The sequence below is a fragment of the Arabidopsis thaliana genome, chromosome 2 (assembly GCF_000001735.4).
Source record: "Arabidopsis thaliana chromosome 2, partial sequence".
In the NCBI taxonomy this organism is placed as follows: Eukaryota; Viridiplantae; Streptophyta; class Magnoliopsida; order Brassicales; family Brassicaceae; genus Arabidopsis; species Arabidopsis thaliana.
Window position 1 is genome coordinate 4,120,732 of NC_003071.7, and position 20,536 is coordinate 4,141,267.

At 38.2% G+C, this 20,536-nt stretch overlaps 1 protein-coding gene and 3 pseudogenes across 4 annotated transcripts; 2 read left to right on the forward strand and 2 right to left on the reverse strand.

Moving 5' to 3' along the window:
- Window positions 1-1,127: 1,127 nt before the first annotated feature.
- AT2G10590 lies at window positions 1,128-3,899 on the reverse strand (annotated as a pseudogene; the record flags this gene model as incomplete). The annotated part of the gene is made up of 1 exon: window positions 1,128-3,899.
- Window positions 3,900-7,176: 3,277 nt separating this feature from the next.
- Window positions 7,177-10,300, reverse strand: AT2G10600 (annotated as a pseudogene; the record flags this gene model as incomplete). The annotated part of the gene is made up of 1 exon: window positions 7,177-10,300.
- Window positions 10,301-14,163: 3,863 nt separating this feature from the next.
- On the forward strand, window positions 14,164-15,157 carry AT2G10602 (uncharacterized protein; the record flags this gene model as incomplete). The annotated part of the gene is made up of 3 exons (NM_147281.1): window positions 14,164-14,229; window positions 14,295-14,390; window positions 14,852-15,157. 3 exons carry the CDS (start codon window positions 14,164-14,166, stop codon window positions 15,155-15,157), a joined length of 468 nt encoding a protein of 155 aa, NP_671818.1.
- Window positions 15,158-18,996: 3,839 nt separating this feature from the next.
- Window positions 18,997-20,254, forward strand: AT2G10605 (annotated as a pseudogene; the record flags this gene model as incomplete). The annotated part of the gene is made up of 1 exon: window positions 18,997-20,254.
- Window positions 20,255-20,536: the final 282 nt, after the last annotated feature.

The window sequence follows — 20,536 nt, forward strand, 5'->3', positions numbered from 1 at the left end:
TACATACTTATCACCAAAAGATAAAGAATTTATCCCCTTTTTTTGTACATAAATGTTATTTATTTATTTATACTTCAACTCCCCTTTTTGTTTGATCTTTTAGGAAAAACACAAATATTAAGAAAACATATTAAATGTTGTTTTTAAATGTATTGTTTTTTGTGATTTACAATTTTCAATAACTCTAAACCAATGATATTCAATAATTTGTATTGAAATTTACAATTTATCAATTATAACTAATAATTAGAAAATTATTAGACTCTACGTATGTTAATTAGTGACATGTGTAATTGCGATTAGTCGTTTAAAAGTATATGTGGACTTCTTTAGAAGCTTATAACCTAAACTTTAATATTGTATAAACTAGGTCTTTAACCCGCGCAGTGTGTTTATCTGTATGGATGGTTTTAATATACTCACATATAGTAACAAACTAACAATATTTTGTTTTTGATTCTTTTGTACATAAATGTTATTTATTTATTTATACTTCTACTATCATTTAAGTTATCTTATTAAGAAATAAATTATTTTTTAACTTAAATTAAACATGTATTAAAATTATGATATTTTTTCCTTTAAGAACACAAGTATATAAAAGATTAAAAGTTGAAGTCAAGTAAGTGGGTGGTGGAGAAGCAAAGGAGATAAATTCTTTATCTTTTGGTGATAGGTGTGGGGAACAAAGAGGGGAGGTGGTGGGCCACGCTGTCTATTTGTCCTGAAGCATTGTTCCCTGTTAACTGAAAAAAGTCTCAGAACATTATGTAATCCTGTGTAAACTTAGTAAATCCTCTTTAAGCCTCTTTAGCTTCTGTTGGTCAAGAATAATGATGATTTTTTAAAAATTTGGGTAAAGTCATCACATGTACTCGACTATTCTACTCGATTGCAAGGTAACTTGGGTGCAACAGAAATATTTTTCAAACTTTTGGACTCCTATGGACTGGTATACTCGATCCCCTAGTGCTTGGTAGAGTAAATTTTTAAAAATTTTACTCCATTTCCAAACTGTTCCTCTGTTCGTGAGAACCAAAAACACAACCAAAACAAATAAAAAATAACAAGAAACAAAAAAAATCATTCAGGGATAGTCATGGGATTTTCTCCCAAGTGAGCTTGTTTAAAGTCTCTAGCGTGACTCAGGCTTATTAGGAAGAAAATGAGTAACATGAGAGGATCATTATACTCGGCATCCTCCCTTGAGAGATGTGCAGCAGAATACTCAATTCTTTTTTCCTCGAAGTAAGCCTCTTCCTCTTCTAGTGGATAGTTTATTTCTTCAGACCATTCTGAAGTGAACTTTTTCTAGAGATAGTGTCAATGTCGCGTTGAGGTAGAGCTTTCCCTTGCATCTGATTCAGTTGACTCTTCAATTCCTCAACAGTGTGGGCTAGCTTCTCTATGGTTTCTTCTTGCACATAAGACATTTTTTTGAGTTCTTGCAAATCAGGCGCAAAGAGTGTACTTGATTAAGTGGTTTAATCTGAAGGTCGAGGTTGAGCTATGATTGGTTCTTTTACTCCTTTAGTTTCAAATCCTTCTCTTGGGATCAAATTTCGATCTCAAAGGTTTTTCCCTCTTTTGTTGGCCTTTTTGGAGTTTCGTTGATGTCAAACTGCAGCTTGATGTGCTTCCCAAGGTTGAAACTTATTTTCCCATCTTTGACATCTATCACCGCTCCCACTGAGGCCAAAAAATGTCTTCTTAGGATCAGAGGATCCTTAGGTTCTGCTTTCATCTCAAGCACAATAAAATCTATAGGCACCTCTACTCCATTAAATAAGACGGGCAGATCTTTGAGCATGTCGAAGGGTTTTTTCTTGAATACCTGTCACCAAGGATCAAGGTCAAGTCACAAGGCCTGTACTGAATGAATTATAATATCCGCGCCACAGAGAGTGGCATTAAGCTGACCGAGGCTCCTAGATCACATAGACAATTGCTGAAAGCCAATTCCCCAATGGAGCATGATAGAGTGAAAGATACAGGATCTTCCAACTTTTCTTGAACAATCCTCTTACCAGTAGCTTGAAACGGATTAGCATCATATTCATCATCTGAATCTTGATACATCTTGATTCTTTCCAGTATCAAATTTCTCACATCTTTGTGAGGGTCCGAAACCAGATTGAGAACTTCTATTAAAGGCATCACCGCTTCCATCTCATCAAGTTGTTTCTCTGCAAGAGATTTGTATCTCTCTGTCCAAGCTTTCCTAAATTTCCATGGAAGAGCACGTGAAGGTTATGGAGTTGGCTTGAATCGGTTTACCATTCTCTCGATGATGGTTGCTTTCTCTTCCAAGGTAGACTGAATTTGATGGCGAGATCCAGCTGAATGGTCGAGTTCAACAACTAAGATTTCAATCCAATTAGAAGCCTCCCCGTCCTGAACTTCATTGTCCTGAGTGATTGATTTAGATTCATGTCAAGTTGCTCTTGGTCATGACAGATAGTGATGGCGTGAGCAGTGGCATATTCCTTTGGACTCTGTATTGACTTCCCTTGAAGTCATGTAACTTTGGCCTTCCATGTATCTGACCTTAGAGGTAAGCACTTCAATTTTGGTGTTCAGATCATTAAAATTACAATCGACCTTGTTGTGTATTTCTTCCATCTTTTTGGCCAGATCCATTGCTCCTATTGTTTGTTCTTGGAGAATCTGCTGTAGCTGTAGCATGTTCTTCAAGTCTGAGTCTGGAGTTGTGGAAGCTTGTTGTTGCTGTTGTGCGAACCCACGTGGTGGAAGTTGCGGTTGATAGCTGCCTTGATACTACTGCTTAGGAACATACCCTTGACCCTGGTTGTATGGAACAAAGGGTTTGGGTTGATTCAGCTGATGTGGAGGGTAGACTTGGTCCTGCGAGTTTGCAACATTGGTACTTATGTAAGACAGATTGGGATTGTTCTGCTTGAAGTTTTTGAAACATTTGTTGTAACCTCCCTGGTTTTGCACATAGCTAACTTCTTGTGATTAGAGACTCTCCCCATCCTGGGCTTGGAACGTTTCATCTTCACTGAGAAAATGGACTTGCTTATGTTGCACAAGGAGTAGCTTGTCTAGCTTGTCATTCATAGCTTTTATATCCTTGTGATGCTTCTCTTCTAAATCAAAATTCCCTCTAATGGCTCTGTCATAATCTTCATTATATTTGCCATCAGATTGGGCTAAGTTTCTACCAGCTCCCATCCTTCTTCAACATATTTGTTCAGGAAATTTTGATTGCATGTTGTATCAAGGAGCATCCTGATCTTAGCGAGAACACCTCTGTAGAGAGTACTTAGCCATGATGCCTTGGAGAAACCATGATGAGGACATTGCGTCTGATATCCCATGAAGCGCTCCCATGCTTCAAAGAAAGTCTCGGCATTTTTCTAGGTGAAAGCGGAAAGCTTATTCCGGAGTCTTGCAGTCCTGAATTTTGATAAGAATTTAGCCAGGAAGGCTTGCTTGTAGTCATTCCAGGTATAATGGAGCCTTGAGGAAGCGACTTTTTCCACTGATGAGCTTTGTCCCCAAGAGAATGGAAACAATCTGAGCTTGAAGCCATCCTCACTAACTCCATTGATCTTTATTAGGATGTAGAGCCTATCAAACTCGTCCAGGGGATCGAGTGGATCCTCCATAGGGAGGCCGTAAAACTTGTTGCCATGAACCATGGAATTGAGACAACTCTTGATCTCAAAGTTATTGTTGTGCACTAGCGGAAGCACAATGCCATTACACTGATTGTGGTTGCTTTGTACCTCGCCTGCACCAATGTTGGTTCGTAATTCTGGGTTCTGATCCTCAGCCATAGCTTTTGTGTTTAACCGTTCCCTTAACTAACGAGCAATACGGTCGATAATTTCGTTGAAAAGCAGATTCTGGTGTCCTTTTGATCGAGTTTGCCTACAACGACTAACAACTAGACTTTAACACATACATGAGCTTGATAATAGGTTTTTAAGATCAATTAATCCTAAAGCACTATCATGTCGTTGTAGTACTGAAGGTTGTCAATCCAAATGAGTGTGATGCTAGCAATCAAGATGCAATCAGAGTTCACAGAGTCAAGCCAAGCAATAACAGGGTTTGAGTTTCTAGCAGTCCTTAGTGAACATGCAGAAAACAGAAATTCAAGCAGAACAATCAAAACACTCGACCAACACAGCTTGTTACCAACCATTCGGTGTGGTTGAGTAACAAGCAGAAACTGTAACAAAGATACTCGACTGCACAGTCTGTTACCAGACAACTGGGTGTGGTCGAGTATGTTAATGATAACAGGTATGAAATGCAAAAACTAAGCAACGAGTAATAAGAACAAGTGAACAATAGTAGTGTAAGCAAAGAAATCAATTGGATGAAAAATTCCCGAGGATGGGGTAATCGAGTAGTTAGTTTCCTCAATCTAAAGGTGATTGACATGCTCAATAAACTACCTCTAGACAACAAGTTCGATAACCAAATCTAAGTGCCACCGCAACAGAGACCCTCAAGTTAAACTAGTCACAGACTCAATCACCATTGACGATAACTAACCTAACAGGCATTACGAATTAACAAGTTAAAGCCAAAACGCTCCATGTAACCAATACCTTGGTACAAAGCCACAAATATCTGGAATTAGTGGTTCAGACATTTCGTCGAACACCTTTTGGGTGCAAAAATGTCTAGGCTTTAATTCCAATTGATCAAAAAGCCATAGGCATTAAGAACAACTAATCCAGAAGGGATCTATAAATCAAACTCAACCACCTAACAGACGGAGGATTCTAAACTACTCTAACACATCCTCAGAAACCTAGTCACTACTCAGACTTCATTACAGATAACGTAAACGATGACATGTATGGAAACATCATTGCAACATAATGATAACAGAACGATAACAGGATGAACAACTTAGTAAAAAGAAAAGCGAATACTGAATAGATTAAGAGGAATCCGGATTACAAAAGCGAAGAACACACAAACTGTCGATGGAATAAAACTTAGTCTCGAATATATAAAGTACATGCTACTTATAGAGAAATGTTCTGAAACCCTAATACTCAAAACGACACAGTATTGGCGAGTATTAAGAACGGTAATCGACCCAGGTGGTCGAGTAGTGGGTCGAGTGACGAGCCAAAGTCTTCTTCTCTTCCTTATGCTCGAATGTCTGGTTGAGTGTGGAATTGAGAAGACTCTGAAGCTGGCAGTCGAGTAATGCTGTCGAGTGGTGAATGAAGGTGGACTCGACTTGGTGGCAAAGTGATTGATCGAGTGATATTGGATGGTGGTACTCGACCATGTAGTCGAGTGAGTGATCGAGTGAAGGTGATGGTGATGCTCGATCATGGAGTCGAGTGGTGGTGAAAAGTGGTGAAGGAATCTACTCGACCAGGGGGTCGAGTGGTGTTGAGAAGTGGTGAAGTCCTCTACTCGACCAGGGGGTCGAGTGGTGAGTTGTAGATGTTGTGGCCAAGTATTTCAGGAAGTCAAGGATGACGGTATTTGAGCTCGTGGTCGAGTATGTTGATTTGATCAGGTTCACTTCTTCAATTAGCTCACCAGCAGCTCCAAATCACATGAAACAACACAAATATGCATGCAAAACTATCCTAACATGCAAAGTGTTGACAAATGATGCGAAATGGTATGAAACAGTGGTGATATGATGCTAAAGTGATGAGAAATGGATGCTTAAAACAAGTAAAATGCAGACTTATCAACTCCCCCAAACTTAGTCTTTGCTTGCCCTCAAGTAGACAATTAAGAACAAGCTGGAGGTGAGGTTTGAAGTTAGGGACTCATAACCAAAACATGAGATAAGACAATTATGATCAATGTATAAGCTAACAGTTCTAAGATGCGAGGTGATCGACTTCTACTTAAAAACTTTAGCCATGCTCTGTTATGATCCAAACCCACACCTCAGTCCCTTTAAGGTGGTTCCAATTTGAATAACAGGAGACTCTCAATGAAAAAGGACGGAGCTTTAGAAGAATGCTAAAGGTAAGTGCCAACCTATGCATACAAGAATATCACCCCATCAACCCAATGACATAAATCGTGAATAACAAGTAGATGGTCCTATCTCTAAACTCAATGATGATCCTAAGTCTACCCTTTTGCACTAAAGGCATACTTCGATTCTTTCTTTGATCAACTTATTTCTTTTCATTTCTTTCGCTCTTGTTCTTATGGTGAGTCTTTTCTTAAACTCTATGAGTCTAGTCTAGTGAATTTGGTTTTTCTTAAACTCTCATGGCTCTTATGATTTTTTTTCTTTTTTTCTGTTTTTGTTGCCATATTTTTTTCTAGAGTATATCTTATCAATTCTATGCTTCCCAAACATTTACTAGACCTCAATATGATTTTCAGCTTCCTTAACCAAATGACTCTAATCCATTTTCTTTCTTTTTCTTTTCACACTCAATCTCAATCCCCAAATAAGTTTCCACCTAGTCCTATCAAGTCCGAAAACGCGGATTGGAACTACATGGGATACTACTCTTGTCGGCTCAAACCTAACAGGTTCTACCAAGCTCAATCCTGAAAATAGGCCTCACATGCTCTCACAAAATAACATGGCTTGAAAGAAGGGTTGGTTAAGGGTGGAGGAACTACTCCAATAATAGAAGCAGCTACTTAGATTAGTGGTGAATAAGTGAAAGAAAATCCAAGTATGTATTCTATCTATAAGTTCAAAACCTATGCGAACATGGTAATTATAAGTCAGATTCAAGTTCAAATTGACAAGGAAATGTGTCATGACATGCAACGAGTGGTTTCTATAGAACATGGTGCAGTTTTACTTCAAAGTCATTCAAATGCATCAGAGAACTAATAACTCATTTAGTAATCATCATGCTTACAAGGTTATCTCTTCATTATCCCCTATGCATATGCAACAATCCTATATGAAACACTCTATACTCAATCCTAAATGCAATGCAACAATATGAACACTCTGTTTTTGCGAAATCATTTTCCGAAATTTATTATTTTTTTTGGTTTTTTCTATGTCTTTGATGAATGCAGACTAAAGAGTATATACAATGCAACACACACTTCCTGAGCCCTCCCCCAAACTTAAATCACACAACTTTGGAAGAGAGTACTCAGGACAAAACACTTCACATAAATAAAATATAAACAAACGATGGTATTATACAATGGTAAAGTGAGACGCTTACCTCAGTCGAAGAGTGAACGGAGTTGGTCGTCAATAGTTGCCTGTGATTGCTCCCAGGACATTGAAGAGTCGCCTTGTTCTATCTTAGCTCCAGCATGTGGGTACTCAACCTCAATGCCTCTGTGGCGGCCAGCACCGTGGTCGAATTGATCTCCTCGAATGGATAAGGCGTGATCTGCTGCTAGAGCAAGCGAGCATAGCCTTCTTCTTCTTCTTGTGCTCCCGGGACTCGAATGACAAATGTCTGGCAGGGACATGTGAGACTCTCTGCGCACTAGGCTCAGGTCTGAGCTGACTTGGCTCAGGCTCGTCAAATCTCCTCGATGGCATGTCCTGAGGAGGTTGTCCCTGCGGAATAGATGTAGTGGAAGTCGAGCAGCTTAGCATGGCCTTCAGAGACTTGATAGTCTTTAGACATTTGATGATGAACTTGTCTTGCTTCTTGCACCACTTCTGTAACTTGTTATTGTTTCTGTGAGCTTCACTCAAGTTCTTACTCTCTCTCGCTGGAGCTACATGCTCACTGAAATGATACATGCTTGAATCATACTTCTCCTCATATGTCTCACCAATCTCATCCTCAGTAGCTTCTTCTGTATGAACATCCTCATCTGTTGGCTGAGCGTTCTCGTAATAGAGGTTCTCAAGTGCAGGCTTCAAATCAATGTTATGTCCCTCTATTATGCGTGTAACCTCAGTATCGGACTAGGGAGAAGGATGTTGGCTTTCTTGTACGTAGAGTGCTCAAACTTAAAACGATGCTTGTCGCCGACCATTGCAAACTCTAGGATTTCGCAGTGACGTAGATGCCTGAGGTTCATTGCTCTTGGCTCAAATCCTTCACATGTGATTGGGACTCCACAAGCGATGAGAATCGGTGTGACAACACCTCCTATGCAAAGAGCGCCTCGTGCTCTCTTGTGGTTATTGTTGACAGCCAAGCTTTTGTATCCACACAGGTGGATACGAAGAAGTATAAAGAGAGGTGTGTCATTGGTTTTATCTTGGAGAGACATACCATTCTTGGTTTGGCGGAGAGTACCTCTAAGAGCAATAACGATCATCTCCATATACGAGTTGGTGACAGTCCATGTTATCTCTCTAGAGTACAAGACATTGGCCACACAACACTGAAAGTACCAGATGACAAGGCTGCGTATCTGGTTGCTCTTGGATCTCGAAGAATTCAACGGTATAGAGCTTCCAATAGTGAGCCATAAATCCTTCAACTCATCTCTGTCAAACTTGGGCTTGGTTCCCGTTCCACTGGGGAAACCAAACAATCCTTCCAAGCGCTTGATTGTCAACACATAATCTTGACCATACACAAAGAATCTAAAGAATCCCAATCCTTCATTTTCCAAATCATCAGAGCTCATACCTTGGTAGAGCTCCACTTGTAGTGTGGAGAGGAATCGAATCGTTTCTTCCTCGTAGGCTACATATGGGTAGCAACACGATCTTTAAAGCCTAAGTAGTGTATCCTTGTTAGAAGACACAAAGACAAAGACTCATACGGACTTCGACTACACCATCAAAGCTTTGCCCTTTTATTCATGAAGAAAGAAAATACATCGGTCTATCTAAAGCAACAAAATTCGTTCTATCTTAACTAATGAACATCCATATCACTTTCCTTCACTAATTTCCTTAGACGGACTTCCCTCTTCTCTTATTACAATTAGAACGGATTGAAAAAAAAACTTACACCTCATCCCTTCAATCACCGTTACTCGATCCGAACTTGAACCATTCTCTTGCTACTTTTCTTTCTTCAAAAAAAAGATTGGAAGTGGAACCGATTTTCCGGAAGAGGTCTTCGGCTTGCTCTGATATGATAAGAATGTTCGCTCCCTCTCCCTGTCAACATACATGGGATTGACCAGCCCCCTATCTTAGAGGGTTTACCCCATGGTCAGTTTGCGATGAAAGAAACTTCAGAATGCAGCCCATATAGTCCTATCAATATACAAGGCTTTTCAATTCAGTGAAAGACAAGAGAGGTGGTGAACACAAACTCGACTGATAAAGGAGAGGTCCAGAGGTATTAACTAGTTGATGAGGTCTCAACGAGCGACTAAAAGGAGAGGTACTGACGTGACTCGAGTGAAACTATATTGAGGAGAGTGTTTACTTCTCTGTCGCTTCCGTACTTCTTTAACTTCTTTTTAGCTTATTAACCGATGGCTGGGGAGGATGAAGTGGTGGACCCGTATTGACTGGATGAGATGGTCCCTCTGCACCGCGTGATAATGTGAGTACTTGCACCCCCGTCTGATGGTACTTGGACTGTCACCGTGAAAGAGGGTCAAGAACCACTTTACTTTCAGCTCGTAGCGGAAAGAGCAGATTAACTTTCAGTTTCTCATATGGAGTCCCATATGCTTAGCCATCAGCTGACTCCAAAACACTAACCAAGCTTCTTCTCGCTTCTCAAAGCTTTGATGGTGTAGTCGAAGTCCGTATGAGTCTTTGTCTGTGTGTCTTCTAACAAGGATATACTACTTAGGCTTTTAAGATCGGGTTGCGGTTTAAGTTCCTATACTCAATCATACACATGACATCAAGTCATATTCGACTCCAAAACACTAACCAAGCTTCGTCTTGCTTCTCAAACCTTTGATGGTGTAGCCAAAGTCCGTATGAGTCTTTGGCTTTGGCCGATTGGTTGGAAGGTAAGGATAGCGTGATTGGCCGATTGGTTGGAAGGTAAGGATAGCATGATTGGTTGGAAGGTAAACAACCAGAGCTTGAATCCGTCTTCACTGACACCGTTGATTTTGATTAAGCTGCAGAGCCTATCAAATTCATCCAAGTGGTCGAGTGGGTATTCCATAGGCAGACCATGTAACTTGTTTCCCTGAATCATCGAGATGAGACCACTCTTAATCTCGAAGATGTGTTTTGGACAGCAGGAGGTGCAATTCCTTTCCACTGACGGTGATTCCTTGGTGCATCTCTAGCACCAATGTTTGCGGGTCCACTTTGTTGATTTTGTTCATCAGCCATTTCGAGTGGTTGGTGGTGCACAAGGTTGACTGTGTTTCTCCGTTCCAGTAGTTCGCGAGCAATGCAGTCGATATTATCATTGTAAATGAGGTTCTGGTTGCCGTTTGATCAAGTTTGCATACAGTAGAGGTGTACCTGGATCAAGAAAAACACACAGTTAGTAATTGAAATAAAAATTGAAAAAGAACTTGATCTAAGCAAGTCTGAAATCTTAAATGTAACAAACAAACACCCAATTGGCAACTTCACTAAATTGATAATAGGTTTTTAAGATAGTTAATCCTAAATCACTATCATGTCATTGTAGTACTGAAGGTTGTCAATCCAAATGGGTGTGATGCTAGCAATCAAGATGCAATCAGAGTTCACATAGTCAAGCCAAGCAAAAACAGATTTGAGTTTCTAGTAGTCTTAAGTTAACATGCAGAAAACAGATATTCAAGCAGAACAATCAAAACACTCGACCAACACAGCTTGTTACCAAGCACTGGGTGTGGTCGAGTGACAAGTCGAGTAACAAGCAGAAACTGTAACAAAGATACTCGACTGCACAGTCAGTTACAAGACAACTGGGTGTGGTCGAGTATATTAGTGATAATAGGTATGAAATGCAAAAGCTAAGCAATGAGTAATAAGAACAAGTGAACAATAGGAGTGTAAGCAAAGAAATCAATTGGATGAGAAATTCCCGAGGATGAGGTAATCGAGTAGTTAGTTTCCTCAATCTACAGGTGATTGACATGCTCAATAAACTATCTCTAGACAACAAATTCGATAACCAAATTTAAGTGCCACCTCAATATAGACCCTCAAGTTAAACTAGTCCCAAACTCAATCACCATTGACGAGAGATAACCTAACAGGCATTATGAATCAACAAGTTAAAGCTAAAACGCTCCCTGTAAACAATACCTTAGTACAGAGCCACGAATCTCTGGAATTAGTGGCTCAGACATTTTGTCGAACACCTTTTGTGTGCAGAAATGTCTGGGCTCAAATTCGAGTGGTGAATGAAGGTGGACTCGACTTGGTGGCAGAGTGATTGATCGAGTGATAATGGATGGTGGTACACGACCATGTAGTCGAGTGAGCAATCGAGCGATGGTGATGGTGATGCTCGATCATGGAGTCGAGTAGTGGTGAAAATTGGTGAAGGCATTTACTCGACCTGGGGGTCGAGTGCTGTTGAGAAGTGGTGAAGTCCTCTACTCGACCAGGGGGTCGAGTGGTGAGTTGTAGATGTTGTGGCCGAGTATTTCAGGAAGTCAAGGATGATGGTACTCGAGCTCGTGGTCGAGTATGTTGATTTGATCAGGCCCACTTCTTCCAATTAGCTCACCAGCAGCTCCAAATCACTTGAAAACAACACATATATGCAATATGCATGCAAAACTATCCTAAACGTGCAAAGTGATGACAAATGATGCGAAATGGTATGAAACAGTGGTGATATGATGCTAAAGTGATGAGAAATGGATGCTTAATACAAGTAAAATGCAGACTTATCAGAGGTCGAGTAAAGCTGGTGATTCATAGTACCTGAATCATAACAGACAAACAGAAAAAGCACATAGTTAGTAACTTTGAATGAAAATTAAAAAGCAATTAATCTTAAATATTCTGGAATCTCAAATATAGCTAACAAGCACCCAAATGGCAACAACGCCAAATTGATAATAGGTTTTTACGATCAATTAATACTAAAATACTATCCTGTCGTTGTAGTATTTTAGGTGTCATCCATTTTAGGTGTGATGCAAACAAATGAGATGTGATCAGAAGTAACTAAGTCAAGCCAAGCAATTATAGATTTTGGAGTATCTAACAGTCCTAAATGAAAATGCATGAAACAGAATCACAAAACACTCGACCACAATTGGCTGATGCCAGTAACAGGGTGTGGTCAAGTAAGTAGTCGAGTAAAATACAGAAAATGTAGCAATTATACTCGATTGCACATTTTGTTGCCAGACACTGGGTGTGGTCGAGTAAGTTCGTGATAACAGGTAAAACAAACGTGAAAACTAAACAATATGAGATGAGAACGATTAATCAATAGCAATGAAACAGAAAAATCAAATAGACGAGAAATACCTAAGGATGGGGTAATCAAATGGGGTGGTCTCCTTAGCCTATTAAGATGGTTAACAGGCACAATCAAGCTATCTCTAGGCAACAGGTTCAACAACAGAGTTAATTCACTCTCATGATAGAAATTCTCAAGCAAAGCTAGCCCAGACTAATTCCCATTAACGGAATCTAACTATGCAGGCAATAAGAACCAACTGTTAAAGTCAATGAACGCTCTAAACGGCCAATCCATTGGGATAGAGACGAATATCTCAGGAACTAGTGGATCAAGCATTCCATCGAACACCTTCTGGGTGCGGGAATGCTTCGGATAGAATTCATGTTGATTAGACTTAAGCAAAAAACTGGATGTAAACTGGATGTCTCAAGAAACCCTCAAAGACCTCTTTATACAAAAAGAATTAAAATGATAGAAGATCGGCCGGGAACACAATCGACCGGTCCATAGAGTGATAACGGGCCAAGTTGGGCCTTGCGATCGAGTAAAGCTCTGGACCGCATCCAAACACTTCTTCTTCTCCTCTTCTCTTCCTTATGCTCAGCTTGTCTGGTTGAGTGCGGATTTGAGAAGACTTTGAAGATGCGATTGAGTGCTTGGTCGAGTGATGATACTGGGTGGTGACTGATGACACTCGACCAGGGGGTCAAGTGTGGTGATCGAGTGGTGGTCAGGTGGTGTGAAAAAGTGTTACTCGACCAGGTGGTCGAGTGGTGTCATCGAGTGGGCTAGACTGTGGTTACTCGACCATGGGGTCGAGTATATTGTAAGAACGACTTATATGTTACTCGACCTAGGGGTCGAGTATTGTGATGCATGTACTCGACCACGGGGTCAAGTATGTGGCTTCTGATTCCGGCTCGCTTCTTCCAATTTGCTCGCCAACAGCTCCACATCACGTAAAAACAACTCTGAAATGCAATATGTATGCAAAGCTATCCTAATCTTGCAAAGTATGCAAGAATGATGAAAAATGATATGAAATAGTGATGAATGCTATGAAACTAGACTCAACACGACGATGAATGAATGCAGAAAACATGCAAATTATTGACATATCAGTCATCGTTGGTTGTATAATTTTGTTCCTTGTCCAAAATCATTCATTATCAGAGTTGAGTGCGTGACCATGAGCTTATCTAAGCGATTGGATTTATGTAGTTGTTTGTTGTGATATCTAGGCAGGATTTTTATAGATCCATATTTATTTCTTGGGATGGTTGTGTAAGTGAGTTAATGTTCATTGGGTTGTTTGATTCATAATTATGTAATTTTTGATCTGGTTGTGTGTATAGCTCGTAGATGGGAGGATCGCCTCACTAAGTATTTATTAAAATATGTATGCATCTCTTTCTTGGTGCAGGTATAGACAAACTGTGACGTGGAATCATGGCGAGGAGAGGATGATGATCAAAGTCTCGGTTTTCGTGGTCATTGTGGGTCGAATTTTATGATTTATTTATGAATAAATGCAGAATTGATAATTGCATTGTTATCGATAATTTGCTGGTTTGTTTTAATAAATCTCGACTTTTAAATTATAGTTTAGAAATGGTTAAGATTTATTTTTAGTAACTTATTTTTGGAAAGTTGTTGTAGTTTATTTGTTGAATAAGTTTTGCTGAATTTGGTGGTTTACTTTGATATTGAAATTAATTGATTGTGGAAATTATTAAATTATTTATGAGAATATTTTTTTTTTTTTTTTGAAAACGGGTCGGATTGTTTCAATTAGTATATGTAAAGGGTTTAGAAATCTTCTCTGGAAATCCAAAGTTGATGAATCTTCATCCTTTAACAAATAGAGAATAGAGAAGAGAAGAAGAGAAAAGATAAACAAACATAGTAAGATGGACGACGACTTGAGAGCTTGATTCGATGAGGTAGAATTCCAATGGAGCTGAGAGTCTCGACTCAAGAGGAGGGCAAGGGAGGCGCAGGAGGCTGCCAAATTTCGTGGGTCTCTTTAGGGTTTACCCTAAACTTAGTATTTTAGGCCTTCATTGGGTTAAAGGGTAGAAAGAGGGATTGAAGTCCGCGGCAAGACGAGGGGAAGGAGTGGTTATGCGCCCTAGTGGTCGGTGGAAAACTCGAGGAGACGCCCAGGTTCAAGTCTCCATGGTCGGCGGTTTTAGATTGATTATTTCCAAACCGCGATTCTGGAACATGTCTTCACTCTTCGGGCCATCACTTCTAAACGGCTTGATGGATTGTTTCAATAAGACTTCGACGTTAATCTTGACTCTTCTAGCTTTCCAATGACACTGGGATACCTTGATGCCGTGATCGGAAAGACTTTGGCTTGATGCCAAACACCTTAAGCACAGAAACTGTTCTCAAACGGAATTTGATCAACTACTACTCATTTTTGCTTGAAAACTCATAATTCTTCCTTGAACCTTAAATATTTGAAATATGTCTCATAACACTGTATTCTACTCATTTTATGCATGTATTTATCATCATTTAGCTATGCATTTGCTCATTGTATCATATCATTTTGCACCATTTTAGCTTATTTTGCTCACTTAGGTTTCTAGGATCATTTTGCATACATATTGCATGTTTTGGTGTGTTTTCAGGTGCAGAAGGAGATTACATGGAGTTTACTCAACCCTCTACCCTATTCCCCTAGAGGAGAAGCACTAGAGCAGTTACTCAACCAGTTATTCATTGCCCCAGAGGGGAACCAGAGGATTCTATTGGCCCATAGGGGAAGCAACAGAGCAGCTACTCGACAATTTATTCATAGCCCCAGAGGGGAACCAGAGGAGAAGCAGTTATTCTATTGCCTTAGAGGGGAACCAGAGGAAGCAGCAGACAATCACTCGACCCTCTACTCGACATTTCACTCGATCAAGGCGAACGGATTCTACCTAACTTGTTGATCGATCAAAGCGCATTCAGATTCTCCTCATTTCCCCACTCAACCAGACAGCTGGGCATAAGAAGAGAAGTGGAAGAAGCAACTACTCGACCAATTGATCACTCTGAGCATAGAGGCAAAGGTGTAGTCTTTGTAGCACCCTGATACTTGTTCCCCAAGGTCGAGTATTCATCCAAACCGCCTCAAGTCTCTTGTCTTCTAGTGAATTGTTTTCGAGATTTTAGTATAAATATGTCACTTTGGGGTTTTTCCAAGGAACAAATCATTTATTCTGTAGTTTTTCTTTGTGTTTTAGAATCTTGAAACCTTAATTACTCTTAATCTATTTCGTTTATGCATTTAGTTCTTTGAGTAAAGTTGTTTATCTTGTTTAGATATACATTTTGATATGTTTAGAGTAATTTATGGGTTTGTGTTCTAGATTATGTTGCTTGAGTAGTGATTAGGGTTCTTGAGTATGGATTAGATTAGGGTAATATCTAGGTTAGTCTAGTGGTTAAGATTAGGTTAGATCCCTTCTGGATTCGTTGGCCCTAATGCATATTTAGCTCAGTTAAGTTTGGAATTCGACCCAAGGTATTCCAGCGTCCAAAAGACGTTCAAATGGATATCTGATCTACAAATTCCAGAGATTTGTAGACTCTAGCCCAAGAGATTGGGTGTTTATGTTGCTTAAAGCCTGCTTTGCTATGTTTCATCAACGAGAGTTGAGATTAGAAAGTGGTAAAGTTATGAGGATCAATGATACGAGAGTGAATTGGTCTTGTTTTGAATCTATCGTCTAGAGTATTTGCATTTCGCCTGTTGGCCACCTGATGAACCCTAGAGTTGCCCTTATTAATGAATCCATCCTTAGGAATTCTATTCTTCTTAGATTTATTTGTATCCACCCCTTGATTACACTTTTATTTACCTGTTATTTCATCCCCTTGTTAAGTCATCTATTACTGCATTTTAGTACTTGAACATGTTGCTTTTTGTGTTCTACTCGACCCTATGATCGAGTAGGACACTTTAGTTCTCATTTTTATTGTTTGAAACTTGGTTAGGATTTGTACTAGAAACCCACCATCATTATATCTAGCTTGACTTAGTTGCTTCTGTACACATCTTGATTGCTAGTAATAACAGTGGACTGGATTGACACCCCCTATAGCTGCATCGACATGTTTGTGTTTAAGAGGAAATTGAACATCACCTAACTAGGTGTTAAAAAAAACCTAGTTATCAATGTCTTGAAGTGTCCATTCACTCCTGATTCCTCCATGGAAAACCTAATAAAAACATAGTAAAAGTGGGCTAAAATACGATGTTATCTGATCTCTTTCTTTGAGGGAGTAAACTTAGGGATAATTTGAGCTATATCACTTTCCCAACAAGTGAGTATAGGAAAAGCTTGCAGAGATGATAGTCTTCTGAAACTCCGGGTTTGATTAGTTCACCTGAGTATTTAAACCAGACCTCTATGTATCTAATTACTTAGGCCCATCTATGATAGTTTCAGTAAATAGCGTCCTCTCAAATCGTACCTATCAACTTAAGATTAAGTTCTAATTAGATATCTATAACTCATTAAGAACAATCAAGAAGAGGAATTCTAAAAGTAATCCTAATGATATGAGTCAAATTGCCTATAGTCTACTGCCTCGAATAAGAGATCAATTGTAGTACTTTAGGGTCAAATTCCTTTAAGTTCAATTGTTCACTGAATAAGTAAAAGTCTCGAGAACAAAATCAATAATAGAAAAATATAAAAGAAACAAGTAAGCAGAGCAGATTGGTTTTAAATTCAGATGATTAAAGCATCAGGTTTAGGGAAATTCTCAGGAAATAGACAAACAATGGATCTAGCTATGATTAAGATTGTTATTGAACCATTCTAGAACTCAAAAAAAATAAACTATGGCCAACCAGCTCTAGCCGTATTGACTAACTATGCCTAGCAATAAAAATTCCAATCCTAGTTAGAAATCTCTATTACTAAACATGCATTATAATCAGGTTTGATAAGTTCACCTAATAGCTAAACCATACATATGTGTATCTAGCTATTAGGCCCATCTATAGTAGTTCAGGTATCAGTGCCCTCTCGAATGCTACCTATACCTAAGATCAAGTTCTAGTTAGCTACTCTAGAATTAGCAGTAAAACCAATTAATACGAAGAACTATGTAGATAATTCTAACAGTTTTAAAGATCTACTAATTCATCTAAATCCCCAGTGAGAAACCCTAAACCTAAACCTAACAAGTAGATTACTCATGTTTGAATAAGAAAGCATAAAGAAATCAAAAAGAGAATATAGTTTAGAAAAGATCTTCTCTCTATATGTTTTTGAAATCTCTGGAACTCTCCACAAACCTCAGAGAATTGCAGAGTAAAAGTAGAAGTATCAAAATTTAGGTCTAAACAATGACCATAAAAACTATTTATTAAGTCTTCAAAAATGTGGAGGGGCTCCTAATGCGATTAGAAAAGTCTTCTCGGCAAAACTGCCATTCTTAAATCTTTAAGCCGTCTTGGACTTTTGTTGGACCACGAACGGTGTCGGTCGACACTCTTGATTTGTGAACACTAAGCTAAGCCATCTTTATATTATTTGAATTCGTCATTTAGCTTAGCTTCTTCAGATTTTGCTTTAAAATGCTTCCTTATTTCAAAACTTGTCCCGGTCCTCGAAATACCTGAAAAGACTCTAGAAATAATATAAAGATTCTAAAACCTATGCCTAAATCATACAAAAACTGGTGAAAATCGCGGTATATCACCTAACAGTTTATCAATTCACTAATTCATCTAAATCCCTAATGAGAAACCCTATACCGAACAAGTAGATTACTCAGACATGATCATAGAAACACCAATCATGTTTGAATAAGATTGCATAACAAAATCAAAAGGAGAATAGAGTTTCAAAAAGATCTTCTCTCTATAGGGTTTTGAAATCTCTTAAGAACTCTCCACAAACCTTAGGGAATTGCAGAGCAAAGTAACTAAAACTTAGAATCTAGGGAGTTGTAAAACATGTAAAAATAGTTAGGTCTAAACAATGACCTTGAAAATCTATATATAATGTCTAAAAAACGTGTAGGGAAGTATTTTGGGGTATATTCTGGAGACTTCAATTCTTCAAACCGTCAGAATTAGGCTGAGCTGTGAATGGTGTCGACGGACACCCGTTCAGATTCCAAATTTGTATTTTAGCTTATTTTCCTTTGTTTTCGCTCCAAAATGCTCAATATTCTTCAAAAGTATCCAAAAGTGTAAAAAACAGAAGAAGACTAGATAAGACTCGACAAATAACAAAAAAGACTCTAAAAACTATACCCATATTATACCTAAAATCGGTAAAAATCCAGGTATATCATTTATTCCACTTGTTCATGATCTGATAACACTTTTATTCAGATTCTATATAGTTTTTTTATATTGATTATAGCAAACGATTTTGTTCTTAACTAAACCATAAGTTGGTGTTTTGTTTTCTACAACAAGAAGATATTAGTTTATGTTTAAACAATAACAAGAAACAATACATTTTTAACCCTCAAAGTGTCAACAGGTAGCATTTTTAACCTCGAAAGAATTTCAATAACACTATAAACCACCAAGATAATTTAACTAACACTTTAAACTTCCAAACTCTTATTTGCACTTCCATAAAAATGATGGTAAAATAATTTATGTCTGTTTGATAAAAATTTATTCAATTTAATTTTAATTTTAATTAATTTCATAATTTATTATTCCTTCTATTTCATACTATATGATATTTTAAACTTTTTTGTTTCACAATATATGATGTTTTGAAAACAGAATTTAAGTTTAAAAGTAATGGGTTCGTTATTGATTCATTTTTAAAAGTAAGTAACCTTATCGACAAACGGACAAATTTGTGGAATATAGATCTCTTACAAGAGATCTTTAATCCAAAAATATCCCGCTGATAAGTTTCATGCATGTGGGTGCACCCAACAAAGAGGATACTTTAGGTAGTCATTTTACAAAATCCGGAAAATATAATGTCAAATCTGGATATCATACTTCTCGGATAGAACATATGGATGCAACTTTATCTTTTATTGGTCCGGAGATCAAAATACTAAAAGCATAAACTTCGAAAGTGCAATGTTCGCCTAAGTTACGCCACTTTTTATGGCAAATTTTAGCAGGATGTGTGCCAGTGACACAAAATTTATGGAATAGAGGCATAAATTGTGATAGAGGTTGCGCAAGATGTGGCGCCACATAGGAAACAATTAATCATACACTCTTTCAGTGTCACCCAGCTCGACAGATTTGGGCGCTTTCACAGATTCCCACGGCTATAAGAATTTTTCCCTCAGATTCTAGTTATGTGAATCTGGATCATTTATTTTGGAGGCCAACTTTTAGCAATTGATTCATTTTCATACCCATGAAAAGATTTTAGCAATTGGTACATTTGGAAAGCATGAGATGAAAAGATTTTTTATAATGTGGATAATGATCCACTCTAGATATTATGTTTAGCAGAACAAGAGGCACAATCGTGGAAATTAGCTCAAGTTGAGCTTCATACTGAAAATCTGGTCTCTTTTTTGGAAACACGAACTCTTGTGAGAAATATCTCAAGGGATATTACGTATGCAGGACTTCGTTGTTTTGTAAATGGATCTTGGAAAGAGATTGATAAGTTTTTAGGATTAAGATGGTTTTGTACATCATCAAATGAAGAAACATGAAGCATGGGCGCTGCTAACCCTGTAAAAGTCTCTCCCCACTCCATACAAAAGTTGAAGCCCTTCTTTGGGCAATGAAGTGTATGATTGGTCGAGAAAACCAAGATGTACCATTTTTTACAGATTGTTCCGACCCGGTGAAGATGATGTCTTTCCCAACCGAATGGACAGCATCTTCAGAAAACCAAGATGAACTCATTTTTCAGAGCGACAAAGATGAGTTCACAAATTTGTCGATGCGCAAATATAAACCGGATAATTCGGTACGGAAAGTCTGTTCCGAAAAGCATCACTCACTTATGTAAACAACATACCATAAAAATGGCTATTTTGAGCTCTAAATTAAAGAGGATGACAAAAAAAAAACAATTCAAGTTTCTATGTAAAATATTAAATTAAACAATTTTCAACTATTAGTATTTTACAGTAAGTTATATTATTGGTCAAATTATTTTTAAAAGAGATTAATTTTTGTTTTTAATGTAATAAACTCAAAATTAATTAATTTCTTAAATTTGTTATTTTTATCAAAAAAATCAAATATTCCGAAAAGAAGAGTATTTATGAATGTAAAAAATCTCGTAGCAGATTTTTCCGCTACGATGAATGATACATTTTTTTGGCTAAGCGTCGACATTCTTTGATTGTTATAATGTAGA